Source organism: Aspergillus mulundensis (assembly GCF_003369625.1).
Source record: "Aspergillus mulundensis strain DSM 5745 chromosome Unknown scaffold_7, whole genome shotgun sequence".
NCBI lineage: Eukaryota > Fungi > Ascomycota > Eurotiomycetes > Eurotiales > Aspergillaceae > Aspergillus > Aspergillus mulundensis.
Window position 1 is genome coordinate 487,042 of NW_020797895.1, and position 14,823 is coordinate 501,864.

A 14,823-nucleotide genomic window follows, 5' to 3' on the forward strand; every position below is an offset into this window, starting at 1 on the left:
TGATTCAGGATTATTATGACTCTCGGCGCATGACTTGTATGGCATACCGGTGTTCTACATAGATTCGAGCAATACATACATGCTCATACTTCCACCTACAAACAAGCACAGATTAAACCCTAAGTCTAAGTAGGACGAAAGTAAGAGAGAAATGAATTCTAAGACCAGCTCCAATATATAATCAATACAAGCAAGCAAACAACGCACCCAAAACCCAATGCATATAGAAAAGCCCACTCTACTCCTCGCTCAACTTCCCATGCAGATACCCCTCGCTCTTCTCCCCACCCCGTCTCCGTCTCCTCAACTCCCCAAGCCAAATCGTAATCTGGTAAATCCAACCCCCCGTAACAAGCACGCCAGAAACCGTATTCACAATGCGGATGAGCAGGCTCAAGAACCCCGTGCGCTCCTCGCTAATCAGCAACAGGATCGGCTCGATGTTGTACTTGAAGAAGATCCCCGGGATAAGGTACGGGGATTCCGGGAGCGCATCGGATTGCGAGGTCGCGGCGTACTGGTTTGTGAAGATGAGATTCTTGTTGTTGCGGGCGGAGGATGAGGAGGGGAGGGCGTCGAGGCGGAGGTTCTGGTTGCGCGCGTAGATGGTGGGCACGACGGACAGGAAGTACTGGTATTTGTAGTAGTGGGCTTCGGTCGTTGCGATGGTTTTGTCGAGCGGGTTGAGAATGGTCGGGTAATGAGGCCCAAAGGAGAGTTCCGTGATGATGTGGGAGAAGTTGAATGCTGCGCCATTCATCTCGTTAGCTCTCGTCCGTATCCCCCATAACACCTTGGAGAAAGGAGACGTCTATACGCACCCGAATGATCCAAATGCTCCTTCCCATCGCGGTACCCATGCCCCCGCGCCGTGATATGAAAGTCCCCCTGGACCTTATTCCCCTCGAGACTCCCATAGATACGACAAGAGTCCACCTTATCACCGCGCCGAATGCGCGGCCCCTTGGCAAACTTCTTCTTCCCCCCGCGGCGCGCCTCACTAAGGACATGTCCCGCATGGACATCTTCCTCCATGGCCGCAACGCGCCCCTCGTCTCCGCGGGTATCGCTCAGCGTCTGGTACTCGGAACTATGGTAGTTGCGCTTATCCATCCAGAGTTTCCAACTCGTCGGCTCCTTCTTGAGTTTTTCCGAGGCGAGGACGCGGTCGCCGGCCGCATCTTGGATGTTGATGTGTAGAGTGTCGCAGGGCATGTGGATCACGGCGTCGAGGTTCAACTGCAGGTCGTGCGAGACGCCCTTCTCGACTGTGAAGTGGTGCGTCTCATGGCCCTTGAGCCAGGTAAGGAATTCGGTGAGCGAGAAGATGGTGCAGATTGTGAGGATTAGGACGGTCCATTGCCCGCCGCGGCGGGAGGGGGTGGTGTAGGAGGGTTTTGTTTTTGCTGTTGGGCATGGCTCATTAGTATTTTATTTTGCTTAAATTTGAATCTCCCAATCAATTGAGCGAGAAAAGACTCACGGAAGGCATCGAATGTCTGGAGGCCGCCCTTCAGGTTGGACTTCTCCGCGAATGCGTCCTCATCGAGGCCGTGGGATGCGAACCCGTTCATGACGATCGGCGTCGGGAGTGCAGTTAATCAGTCGCTCAATGCATGGGACATGGAATTGAAACGGACAGATGCTAAGAACAGCTCAGGAATAAAGGAATGACTGGTGGGTCGAGGATGAGGAGGAACCGCGAGGAGTTAACGTGAGAAATGAGGCCAAGTATCCCGAAACACCAGAACTCCGCATCAATCTACGGAGTACGTGGATTTCTGGATACCCCTTATTCAACACCACCAGCCAGGACAGTATGAGTATTAATCGTATCTATTCGTTGTTCTTATGTATATCCATACTTCTTTCTAATCATAACATGCCCGTACCACCCGCAAATACAGCACTGCGGCGATCAAACAGAGGACATATACAGACGACCCAAAGGACATGTCCTTCCTCCGGTTCGAATATGAGTGCGTTCCCCCATCGCAGAAGGAGTTAACAATGCAAGGTAAAGACAGCGTGAAAGTGCATGCAACGTGTAGGTGGCGGACATGCGCATGTATAAACTGGGGTCTCTCGGCCATAACAATAAACATGGCATTCAGACGAGGTCACAAAAGAAAGGAACAATAACAACTCAACTCAAATCAAATCATGGCAGACATGCAAAAGCTCAAGTGAGGGTATAAGAAGAAATGTCCTGCCTCATCCACTGGGTTGTTCAGCCAGCAGTCAATGTAAGTCGTAAGAATCGAATCAAAACCACAAGCGTCCCCGGCCTGCTATGCAACTGAATAATCAAGCAAAGTATTATTACAGATATGCAAGAAGTGGAAGAAGAAAACGCAAAAGAAAAAGACCCTCCAATCATTTCGGCTTCTGTCTTGAGTTAGCCATGTTGCTCGGACCCGTCAGGTTCGGACTTGTGCATCAGCCGGTCTACCTACCAAGCTTGTCGCGGCCGCCGCTGTCGCAAGGTCGGGCTTTCCGCTAATGCTTCTCGCGGAAGCGCGAGGCAAGGCGGAGCCAGGCGTGGCGGTGGTATTCGTCGCTCGCTTGGCGGGTGTTGATGGTGGCAGTCCGCTGACGGTTGAGTGACGCTTGCCAGAAGTCGCCTTTATAGGCGACGAATTTGAAGGGTCGCGACTGCGCACAACGGTGCCGTTCTTGAAACTCGTTCCGGGCGGTTCTGGAAGAGGGCGACTCGCGGTCGGTGTTGATAAAGTATTCACCCGTTTGCCAGGAGAGTGGCTGCCGAATGGCCTGGCCTTGGGCACCATTCTGTGACCTGTCATGAATTCATGTCTAAGAGCTTCGCTAGGGCTTAGACGGCGTTGAGGATCCCATCGAAGGCAGCGCGCAATGAAATCCAAGAAGGGCTCGTCATCGCACTTCAGTACCTGTCTCAGCTCTTTGGAGCTAGGGCGACGTCTCCGCCCTTTGGAGGAAACTGTGATCCTTGGCTTTCCAAGAGAATCAAAGAATAGCTTTTTTCGGGTGCTCTTCTCAATCAAGTGTTTTTCCGGTGGCCCAAAAACTTCCATGATGCAGGCAAGCTGCTCTTGTTCGTTCTCACCGGGGAAAATAGGATAACCAGTGTAGAGCTCCGCCAAGATACATCCCAGACTCCACATGTCAATTGGCATGCCATAAGACATTCCAAGAATCACCTCCGGAGATCGGTAGAAACGACTTTGGATGTAGGTGTACACCTTTTCGTTCTCAAAGCAGCTGGACCCAAAATCTATGACTCGAATCTCAGAGCTAAGAGGATGAACAAGAAGAATGTTCTCTGGTTTGAGGTCACAGTGGATGACCTTTTTTGCCTGCAGAAGTGTGAGGGTGTTGAGGATTTGCCTCGTGAACCGCCGAATCAACTTGATACCGAAGCCTCTGAAATCATGCGCCTTGATGAACTCGTAAAGGTTGATACCTAGCAGTTCAGTTGAAATACACAAGTGTCCTCGGAAGTAGAAGCTCTGCGTGAAGTTTACCACGCTGTGACGACGATGCGGATCCCATTCTTTGAGTTTCTGAAGAAGGTTGACCTCAATTAGAGCCTGCTGATGGAATCGCTTCTTGTTGCGGATAATCTTGACTGCAACCAAGTTGCCCGTTTTGTGGTCGATACATCGGACAACTTGACCGAAGCTACCCTTGCCCAAAACGTCAATCACTTCATATCGGTAAGCCAAATGATCACCCAGGACAATGTTGTAATCCCCACGGTCATCATCGTAGCCGAAGTTGGTAGACTGTTGGTTCAAATCCCCGACATGCTTCTTTGCATCTTGGGTGCCGCAGAAGTAGATGTCTTTGAAGTCAATAATTTCCCCACGCTCAAAGATGTTGAGATGCGCCACTCTCAGCGCCTGGGCCGGGTTGACATGGTCTTTAGGTCCGGCCCTGTTGCGCAGGTCATCCAATTCCCTTGCGGCTTTCTCAAAGTCCTTCCGTTTAGTGCCAAGTCTTCGCATCTCCTCATCCGCAATCGCAACCTCTGTATCAGCACGGCTTTCAGCGGAGTGCGACGTAGATGCCATGTTGGACTTGGCCGAGCTGATGATTTTGTGAACCGGAGAAAGGATTGACGTAGCGGACCGGTGCTGGGAGTTGTCGCTCTCATGAGATTCGCGAGAGATTGTCGGCGACAGAGACAAATTCTGCTCGCTGCTGAAGCTTGGTTTTCTGAGCGCCGGGTTTGCCACGTTGGTTAATGAAGACTGGCGCCTAGATTTCAAATACGACGGCTTCAGGGTCGGGCTCGAATCCTTCGCTGTGGAAAGGTTGTTCCATGTGGCGGAAGCGGGAAGCTTAGGAGGAGGCATCAAGTCAGATTTCTTGGGGTCAGTATTCGCGTTGAGCCCTTGGGGTTTAGAATTGCTCCGCTTGCGTGACAGGGTGAGCTTGTTGCGCAAAGAAGTGGTTGGCGTGGCATTGTTATCAGGATCAGGAGGAACGGAAACTGTCTCTGTGTTGGATAGACCGGAAGACTGGGTTTGAGGACGAGGTCCAGTTAACTTGTACGACTGGGATACTCTGGAGGAGTAGTCTGCGCTCGGCTTTTGGCGGAGGTGGTTGAAATCGCTGTTGCTCTTCGGCAGTGCGTAAGAGACGTACGGAGACACAGTTCTAGCACCACCGGGAGTATGACCGTCATTAGAAGCAAGCGCACTAGAACTGCTAGCGGTCCTCAAAGCAATGCTGGAGGATGTACTCAACGCAAAATGAGACGTGCTGCTTCGTGCCTGGGGAAGAGGGTTGGCATCTTCGTCGTCGCGAAAAGTAAAGTAGTTCGCTTTTGAAGCAGTCAAAGGTGTACTTGGAGTCTTGGATGTGATTTGGGCAGAGGGGGTGGATGGGTCCGAATGATCGTCTTTCTCAACCAGTGCCTCGATTTTAGAAGCCATTGGTGTTCCCAAGGGAAGTAAATTTAGCGGTGGCAGCTTCATGTTCTTTTTTCCAAAGGAAACACTGGGTTTCGGTTTGGCTTCGGGGGTCTTCATTCCGTGTTCGTCCAAGAGCTCAGGGTTCCGCTGCTCAGTAGTCGCGGTCGGCGCGGAGCTATGAGTAGATTTAAGAAGTTCGATTTCCACAGGTAGGCTAGACTTGCGGGGCGCCGGGAATTGCGGTTGGTCCAGTTCGCTCTTTGGCGACTCGTATGCTTTGGGAATAGCAGGAACTGGAGGGACCTCTTCAGTGCTATTCATGGAATGCTCCACACGAGGCTTTGGTGTCGGGAGCCGAGATGACGAGAAGTTTTGAGACAACCTTGTTTGCAATGAACCGCCAGAATTCCTCACAGAGTTATAACTAGTGTTCGATGATAAAGACAAGCCCGAACTGTAGGACTTCCGATTCGGATCGGGGGTGGTGCGATTAGAGGATGGTGTCGCACTCTTTCGCGGAATGTTCGAAGGGGAATGGGTTGTGGAGCGAGGACGATGCGGGAGAGGGTCGGTTTGACTCGGCGGCGTATAGGGCAATGGATGGGCTTGAGGAGCCGTTGAGAGACGCTTCAACCGTCGTGCATCAGTCGGACTAATTGTGCGAGCACCGAGGCCCGTCGCATGGGGAGGCATCACCGATCCTCGTTTTGCAGAAGATGTTGGCGACGGAGGCCTTCCGACTGTATTCTTCACTGGAGTGCGAACGGCATTGGTTGATGATGATCGAGAGTGATCTCCAAACCCAGTGGCCGTAAGGAAATTGTCGCCAACCTCGGTTGGAGGAGGTTGGAAGGACTTGGCCTTTGCACTTCGAACATTGGACGGAAGCTTGGGACCATTAATCCCATTCATTTCATGGTGCTGGCTCCGTGGTCGAAGGTGGGTTGTCTGCTCAGGCCGCGTTGTGTCTGCACTGGCTTTTCTTGCTGACAGACTCTGCCGCCTCGCAGAGGCAGCAGTAGGTAGAGATGCAGGGCCGATTGATTTTCGAGGTGCCCGGGGTGTAGGGTTCGTCGGCGCCTGGCCTTGAACAAGGCTTTGACGGCGGTTTCGGCTGGCGACAGTCGATGCTGGCGGGCGAGAGGACGTGTCTGCGGAAATATTCTGCCCAATAAGGCTCTTTCTTCGTGACGGATAGCCTCGCGCTTGTCCGGACGTGGTATTATCAGCATTATTGCTAGCCCATGGATTAGTTGGATGAAAAGAGGTGGGTTGTCGATCGTTCCCAGTCCCTGGGGCCGTCGGCATGGGGAAGTGGCTTAGATTCGGTTCTGTCATTATGCTATTGTGAAAATCATCGAAGTTGACAGGAGTAAGGAATTCCATGCTCTCGGTAGGATTCTGGTGAGCAAAATTACTCATGCTAGTGGACCGCAGGCTAACACGGGATGTGCTGTTCTTCAGAGAGCCGTTCGTCGAGTCAATGGAGGAATTGCCAGAGTGGTGGTGAACCGCGCCCGAGCTGCAATACACGCGCATGTTAGATATTTGATATGACGAGCAATGGCCGGTGGTGCAAAGCAGTTGAACGGACAGATGAGGGGATTCAAACCTGCGTGGTTGCTCTTGTGGCCGCGGTCCCTGGGGCACCTTCTGATCACGAATCGAGAGCCTCCGCTTGCTCAGATTACTCAGTCGAGATCCAACAAGATTGTTCGAGATGTGGGAGGAGGCATCGGAGAGGAAAGTCGTCGAAGAGTGCTTCTGTAGTCGCCTGCGGCCGGGAGTAGTAGGGTCTAATATTGACAATAAATCTTGTTAGCGATCCGAAACCTCAATAGACTCCAGAGGACAGGTTCGAAATCCCTTACCTGCCAAAGCGGTGTTCTCATTTCCCAACGGACTGGACGGTCTGGACTGCAACTGACGCAACTGCCCCTTTCCTGCAGTCTGCTGGTCCGACAGCTTTTCCGGCATGGTCACACTTCGGTCGGGGTAGTTCTGGACGCGGGGAATACGTCCAGGGGAAGATATCGATGGCGGAATACAGGAAAAATTCGGTGTGAGGGCCCAATCGCAAAGACATTCAGAAGCGAAATTGCATCAATGCCTAACGAGAGAAAGCCTTGACCAGCACCGTCGCGCGACCATCAATGGCCGTTTAGCGGTCCATCGCGGGGGTCAAGAACAGCGGGCTCTGTTCCGGGAATCGGGGATATGGGGGCGCGATGCCGAATACAAATGAAGAGATAGAGTTGCTGACCGGTTCTTCAAGAACCGGGTCGGGGGTTATAGACCAGGATCGAGCAGTCGACTGAGAAGTTTGGCCGGGGCAGCAGTTCTTTGCTGGACTTGGCGTTGTCAGGGTACAAAGCGTAAACTCCGTAGCTATAGCACCGAAGGAAGGAACAACAGGCTGCAATAAATGGAGGCGAAAACAAGCACTGGTACTGGTTATCTCCGGGGCTGTCCTGCAAGCAGACACGAGGAGGTGATTGTCCAAAAGAAAAGAACAGCAGTAGTCTAAACAAGCAAACCGACCATAACAATAATAATCTCTTGAACCACCGCAGGACAAAACTAGTGCCCCCTGCTCCTTTTTTTGTGCTGGGCCCGGGAGCTTCTGCAAACAGCACAAACTCGAGAAATTACCCGCCGATCGCTGCAGAGGCAGCATGTCGAATTCGGCTGTGAACCGTTTCTGTCTGTTGTGTAAGACCGAAATAGATTAGAAGGCTAAGGCTATTCTTTTGTAAAAACTGACAAGGCATCTTGCCTCCAACAGGTGTATGGTAGGGAATGCTCTAGTGTAGAGGCTGATAGCGCAGCTGACTTGGTCTTGGCGCCTTACCCCGACCTTCTCGGCGTTGTGCTTGTCATGAGCATGTGCTTCCGCAACAGCAGCCGAAACTCTCAATCGTCATTCCCTACGGCTGCTTACCCTTCAGAGATGCGGAATTGCCTTGCCTTTGCGGCAGCACCTTGCTCAAGCTATCATGGAGGAATACACTCCCGGTGCCTTCGCCGACCGCGATGATACACGAGGCAGGCTGGATGCATCGACCGACGATCTGAACTCGAGCCGCCATGGCAGATCTGTATCGAGCGTTCGTCGGTCCATGCAAGATAGACTTCTCACCAAGTATGCCTCATAATAGTCTTTCTGCATTTCAAGTTTATCTCACTGCATGTTACTGACCTAGAAACTAGAATCCTACAACAGGTTGTTCCCGTGGAAGATGTGCACGACGAGTCGATCTCAGTGGGCGCAAAGCCCGTCCCTCCAGATGCCCAACGACCGGCTTTCAGTCTTCCTGTGATGGGTAACAATTTTCGGCGATTCAATGCAAGGTAAACCTACACCGTGAATGGCAAGAAGTGGCCGCCGCTGAGACCTTGCAGGATTGGCATCGTTTTCCACTTTCAGGAACAGGTCGAGGAACTTTTTGCTTGGAAGCAACCGTCGCATACCTTATCTTTCTTGTTCGTCTACTCCTTCATATGCATTGATCCTCACCTACTAGTCGTACTTCCTATTGCGACGGTACTTTTGTTCGTCATGGTCCCGACGTTCCTTGCGCGCCATCCTCCGCCGCCCTCGACGTCAACCTCGAGCATAACTCCTTACTATTCGTATCAGGGTCCCGCACTGGCCCCGGCGAAAACTATCAAGCCCGCACCGGAGACGTCCAAGGACTTCTTTCGCAACATGCGCGACTTGCAGAATTGCATGGCTGATTTCTCTGACCTGCACGACTCGGCGGTTTCCGCTCTTGCGCCAATGACGAACTTTTCCAACGAAAAGCTGTCTTCCGCTGTCTTTCTATTATGCACAATTCTAACCGCCGTACTGTTTTTGACCTCACATCTTATCCCCTGGAGATACCTAATGCTCATTGGCGGTAATGCCGCACTTCTATCGAAGCACCCCAACATACAAGAATTCATTCAAAGCATTGCTGCTGAACTGGGCAGCGAAGACGTGAATCCAGAATTGCCTGTGAAACCACCAAACCCGGATATGTCCTTCATGAAGCTACTAGGGGACATATCGCTAGACTCATTCCCGGAGGAGCGTGAAGTGGAGGTATTCGAGATTCAATACCGCTCACTAGCCCCCTACGCCGAACAAGATTGGGAAACATTCCTCTTCAGTGCGGTACCATACGACCCATTATCACCCTCCCGCATCGCAGGCGATCGGCCCAAGGGATGCCGTTTCTTTGAAGACGTTCAGCCCCCAGTTGGGTGGGCGTGGAAAAGTAAGAAATGGGAGCTCGATCTCGACTGCCGAGAATGGGTTGTTGAGCGTATGATCACTGGTGTTGGCTTTGAAGTTCCTGGTGGCCATTCCGAAAGCGGAGCCGGCTCAGATGAGATTGGTGGATGGGTCTGGGATTTGCCTTCCATGTCGTCGCCTCGGGGCGACGATGATGTGGCATCTGCACTTGGATACGGTAACTTCAGTCAAGCTCCTGGAGAGAGGAGGAAAGGGAAAAAGAAGGGCAAGGAGAGGGCTGTTCAAGACTACGAGGAGAAGGGAAGTCTTGGTTCGAATGTCATGGGTGAGTGGAGGCGAAGACGCTGGGTTCGGATCGTCCATCGAGTTGGCCTGGCAGCTGAGAAGGGCAAGGCCCGTGATGGTGGAACTTGATGGCTATCCATAGTTGATGAGGGTATCCTTAACCAAGCCCTACTTCTCGCCTTCGCGGCGAAAATTTCAGCTGCATTAAAGTAGCACAATTTCATTATATTATTATTCAAACATCAAAACATCTAACATCTAACATCTGACTTGAAAAAGACTTTGGCATCTCATTGTCACAAATTCATGGGTTTCAGTAAGAAAAACAAGATACATCGTCCGCAGAAGTATAATTTTGCTCAACTCCAAGGCGAATCTCAGAACTCAGCGACATATATTGAATCTCGCCGAAAGCTGGCACCTGCGACTTAGAAACCAAATAGATAGTGGAACATAACCGGGAAATTGAGAATAATGGATGACGGTCTAAGAGTAGACAGTAGACATAGGCAGTAGGCAGTAGGCAGTAGAAGGCTGATGCCTGGGAACGCAGGCAGGGATACCGTCCACTAGCCAATCGGCCCAGAGTGTCGCTGGAGGGGGTTCGTTTCAACGTCCTCTTATCCTTCAAGGAGAGGATGTTTCCATATTCCCATCTTCGATCATTAGATTGATGCCGCCAGGGATGAATTACAGCATATTGGGCTCGTGTCGAGTCATTTGGGCAAGTCACACATACTCATTGTCGAGAAACTTACTAATTTTCGTGATGATAGGACTCGCCCAATGCTCGGCCATCGCCATGTGCAATCGCTTATTTTACCTTGGTCCCAGGAGCTATCGTCTTATGTGCCTGGCTAAGCTATGTGTTTCAGAATCAGCCTCTTGTCTGCCGACCGAAATGGGCGACGCCTTTTGTGCAAGAGTTACCTCCATGTTCTGACCTGCCATTGGAGCGTACGAAGCATCGCTTGGGCTGGGTCATAACTCTCCTGGCTATCTCAGTCGTCGGATTCGCTGCTGAGATCCTCAAGCTCGTGCTCAATGGACCCGATCTGTCCAACTGGATACTTCTTGCGTCTTGGGTAAGTTAATTACTGGTGGAACGAACGATGGTTAACCCAGTCCTGCAGGCGGGGACTGTACTACTGACGGCCATAGAGCGCCCAAGGACAAGCCCGAAGCTACTATTTGCTTTTTTCTTAGTTGCAGGGATTCTAGAGTTTGTTTTTATTGTTAACCGCAATGCTTACGTATTATCGAACCTGTTCGCCTTTCAATTGGCGGCAGCGGCTGCCTTGCTGGGCTGCGTTGTTACGCTTGCAATGCCTCTTCGACCTGCTTCACTTCCCTGCATTGATATCAGTGGGGTGGGCCAGAAACCATCCAGCGAGTTTCGAAGCCCAGAGGACAACCTGCGGCTATGGCAGTTTCTCACCGTGTCCTGGATGGCACCTCTAATGGCCGTGGGCAAAATGCGGCAATTAGACGAGGGCGATGTCTGGTTTCTCGGTTTTGAGTTTCAGCACAAGAGGCTCCACGAGAAGTTCCGACAGCTCCGGGGTAGTGTCATTGGCCGTCTTCTCAAGGCCAATGGCATCGATATCCTGATTATCAGCACGATATCTATCGTGCAAATGATGTGTGGTATGATGGACTATCACTGCGGTTGAGCCGTCTGCTAACATAGAACGTAGAATTCTCGACACCTCTGCTCCTCCAGCAACTTTTACAGGCAATGAAAGCTGAGAACCGGTCTAACCGCGTTGCACTAGTTTATGCCCTGTTGTCACTTGCGCTTAGGCTAGTAGCTGCACAGTCGCAGGTGTTCAATTTATGGTACGGTCGAAGATGCTACGAACGTAGCCGTGGCGAAATGATGATGATGGTATACGAAAAGGCGCTTGTTAGGAAAAACTTGTTCGAGCAAGGCCCTGATAACAAGTCGGAGGAAGATAAACAACAAGAGGAAGAGCAACCCGAGGCTTCGAAGAAGTCCTGGATATGGGGCTTATTGACTTCCTGGCGAGCTCCTCGTAAAGAGAAATCTAAAGCACCCGTGTCAATGGGTAAGATCTTCAACTTGCTTCGTGGCGATGTTTACGAAGTCGCTCAACGGTTCTGGGAAGTTGACTCCTTGATCAACAAGCCATTGGGATTGGTGATAGCGGTGGTTCTTGTCTGGAAAGTGCTTGGGCCTTCCTGCTTTCTTGGAGTCTTGGTGGTTCTGGTTGCGCAATCAATCAACGCACTTATCACACGCAATCTTCTACGTTGGGAGCGGGTGCGAAGAGTAGCAACTGATGCCAGGCTTCAAGTCTCATCTCAGTTCGTGGAGGCACTCCGGCACCTGCGCTGGTACGGCTGGCAGAACCACTGGCTTAGGCAAGTCATGGAAGCTCGAGATTCCGAGTTGAGATTACGCATAGTTACAAGGCTATGGGGCTTGGCTATAGCCTTTGTCAATGTCCTTGCCAGCGGCCTGTTTCCCGTTGTGGCTCTTTATGCTTATACTCTGTTGGCTGGTCATCCCCTGAGTATCGACATTATTTTTCCCGCACTACAGCTTTTCACTATGCTGGAGGCTCGACTAAGAGAGATACCTACGTTGATAACAGTTTTGATCAACGCTTCTATAGCCATGGAGCGAATAGAGGACTTCATGACCGAGCCGGACAAAGAAAGCAGGGCCATCACATCGCCTGAAGACGCTGCTCCACTGCGACTACAGTCTTGCTCTTTTGTCTGGCCCGGCAAAACGACCCCCGTTCTTTCAGATGTCCACTTGAGCATATCCCCAGGCCTCACTGTTGTCTACGGTAAGGTTGGAGCTGGAAAGACAGCTCTCCTCCAGGGGCTCTTGGGAGAGCTAGACAAGACTCAAGGAACCTCCTACATCTCTAGTGAGATGATGGGTTACTGTGCGCAGACGCCATGGCTACAGAGTATGAGTATCCGGGACAACATTCTGTTCTCCTCCCCGTACGATGAGCAGCGGTACAAACGAGTCTTAGATGCCTGCGCACTGCTCCCTGATCTATCGAATTTCAAGCATGGTGACCTCTCATTCGTGGGAGAGAACGGAATCGGCCTGTCAGGAGGACAGAAGGCTCGCGTTGCTCTCGCGAGAGCCGTCTATAGCACGGCTAGGATATTGCTGCTTGATGACCCTTTGTCAGCCTTGGATCACAATACGGCGGAGACGATCGTCCGCAAATGTCTGACTGGCCCTCTCATGGAAGGTCGAGTTATTGTTCTTGTCACACACCGCATCCACCTCGTTCGCCACCTTGCTGATCAAGTTGTGCACATTCATGATGGTCGAGCAACGGTAGAGTCATCAGTGTCCCTGGAAGATGCTGCGGATGAAACAGATGATAGCCAGAAACGCTCAAAGGACACAGATGCAAGCGATGAGACGGAGCTTGAAGACCACTCGGCGGCCGTGCCATCTAAGTTCATTGAAGAAGAGCACCGAGCTGAATGGGGCGTAAAGGCCGCGGTTTACTGGAACTACATCAAAGCTGGAAAGTACAGATGGTGGTGGGCACTAATTATTGTCATCTCGGTCTACCGCTTGACGGCGATCGCACAGTCCTGGTTTCTCAAAGAATGGGGAGAAGCGTACAACGAAGCCACCAACGTGTTTGGGCACTCTGTCTCGGAAAAGGCTGCCTTTGGACAGTGGACAACGTTCTCAGCATTACCAAGACCCCTGATGTGGACACCACAAAACCCGCTTGACAAATTTCCTGCACCCATTGACAATGTGCGGCCGTGGTTACTGGTCTTCCTCGGGATCACGATTTTTACGGCTGTCACGATGCTATTTGCTCAGCTCGTTATGCTTATCATTGTCTACTGCGCGGGCCAGAAGCTCTTCCAGGAGGTTATGGTGAGAGTCAGTCATGCCACTTTCCGATTCTTCGACGTGACTCCTGTTGGACGGTTGATGAACCGACTGACATCAGATATCGGAGTGGTAGATGGCGATATCAGCCAGCAGTTCCAGCTCATCGCGTTCCTCATAATCACCTGGATATCCTCCGTCCTTGTCATTGCCTCGGTCACACCAATATTCCTCGCCTTCACAGTTTTCCTCACAGGAGCGTTTGTGTACACATTTCTGCAATTTCTCCCAACCTCACAAAGCCTGCGACGCCTTGAGATGGTATCTCTCAGCCCCCTGATATCCAACTTCGGCGAGCTGCTCCACGGCCTAACCACAGTTCGCGCATTCCATGCCGAGCCTCGTTTCCAGGACAGAGTGATAGCAGTCGTCGACAAGTTCCAAGGGATGGACCACTTCTACTGGTCCCTTCAGAGCTGGCTCTCCTACCGCTTCGAGAGCTTGTCCGCCCTCTCCACCTTTGCGCTGACAGCCCTAGCCCTCTACACCGACGTAACTCCCGGCCTCGCGGCCTTCGCCCTCGTCTCAGCAAACAGCTTCATAAACGCTACACACGGGCTCTGCAGACAGTACGGTCAGCTCCAGATGGACTTCGTCTCAGTCGAACGCATCGACGAGCTCCTCCACGTCGAGCAAGAACCAACAGGAACAATAACCCCACCAGCCTCATGGCCGAAGTTCGGCGCCGACATCGTCTTCGAAAATGTCGAGATTCGCTACGCGCCTCATCTAGACCCATCCCTAAAGAACATTAACCTCCGTATCCCAGGAGGCTCAACAACAGCCCTCATCGGCCGCACTGGAAGCGGGAAGTCAACCCTCGCCGTCTCCCTCCTTGCCGCCGTCACACCATCCCCAAGCTCGGGATCGGGCCGCATCCTCATCGACGGCATCGACATCGCACAAATCGACAAACAAGCCCTCCGCACCCGCGTCACCTTCGTCGCGCAAGACCCCGTCCTCTTCGCGGGCAGCATCCGCAAGAACCTTGATCCTGTCTCTGACTATACGGACACCGAGTGCGAGTCCGTGCTTAACAGGATCTGCAATGGCAGCGGCAGCGATAGCGACAATAAGCGCAACTGGACTCTAAGCACACACATCGATGCCGGCGGGCGCAACCTCAGCCAGGGCGAGCGGCAGCTGATTGGTCTGGCGAGGGCTGTTCTGCGCCGCAGCTCGATTGTGATACTGGATGAGGCGACGGCGTCGATTGATCATGAGAGCTCACTGGAGATCCAGCAGGTGCTGCGGGAGGAGATGAGAGAGTCGACAGTTGTGACGATAGCGCATCGGCTTGAGGCCATTAAGGATGCGGATTATTTTGTGGAGTTGGAGGCGGGTGCGGTTAAGAGGGCTGGGTTTGTTAGGGATATGTAGTTTTTATACATCCCTGCTGTACAGGATAGTAAAATGGTCTGTCTCTAATGACTAGGTAGGAGAACAAAACGAGATGGACAAAATAGAAGAAGAACACCTAGATAAGCGAG

The 14,823-nt window shown here is 51.9% G+C and overlaps 4 protein-coding genes across 4 annotated transcripts; 2 read left to right on the forward strand and 2 right to left on the reverse strand.

The window, feature by feature from the left end:
• Positions 1-238: 238 nt before the first annotated feature.
• Positions 239-1,574, reverse strand: DSM5745_07051 (endoplasmic reticulum-Golgi intermediate compartment family protein; the record flags this gene model as incomplete). Its single annotated transcript, XM_026749067.1, has 3 exons — positions 239-747; positions 822-1,406; positions 1,484-1,574. The coding sequence occupies 3 exons, from the start codon at positions 1,572-1,574 to the stop codon at positions 239-241; spliced, it is 1,185 nt and encodes a 394-aa protein (XP_026602157.1).
• Positions 1,575-2,420: 846 nt separating this feature from the next.
• On the reverse strand, positions 2,421-6,875 carry DSM5745_07052 (putative protein kinase; the record flags this gene model as incomplete). Its single annotated transcript, XM_026749068.1, has 2 exons — positions 2,421-6,694; positions 6,770-6,875. The coding sequence occupies 2 exons, from the start codon at positions 6,873-6,875 to the stop codon at positions 2,421-2,423; spliced, it is 4,380 nt and encodes a 1,459-aa protein (XP_026602158.1).
• Positions 6,876-7,894: 1,019 nt separating this feature from the next.
• DSM5745_07053 (PEX28-32 family peroxisomal membrane protein) lies at positions 7,895-9,552 on the forward strand (the record flags this gene model as incomplete). The annotated part of the gene is made up of 3 exons (XM_026749069.1): positions 7,895-8,040; positions 8,109-8,249; positions 8,301-9,552. The coding sequence occupies 3 exons, from the start codon at positions 7,895-7,897 to the stop codon at positions 9,550-9,552; spliced, it is 1,539 nt and encodes a 512-aa protein (XP_026602159.1).
• Positions 9,553-10,748: 1,196 nt separating this feature from the next.
• Positions 10,749-14,713, forward strand: DSM5745_07054 (putative ABC bile acid transporter; the record flags this gene model as incomplete). The annotated part of the gene is made up of 2 exons (XM_026749070.1): positions 10,749-11,070; positions 11,121-14,713. 2 exons carry the CDS (start codon positions 10,749-10,751, stop codon positions 14,711-14,713), a joined length of 3,915 nt encoding a protein of 1,304 aa, XP_026602160.1.
• Between the last annotated feature and the right edge of the window lie 110 nt (positions 14,714-14,823).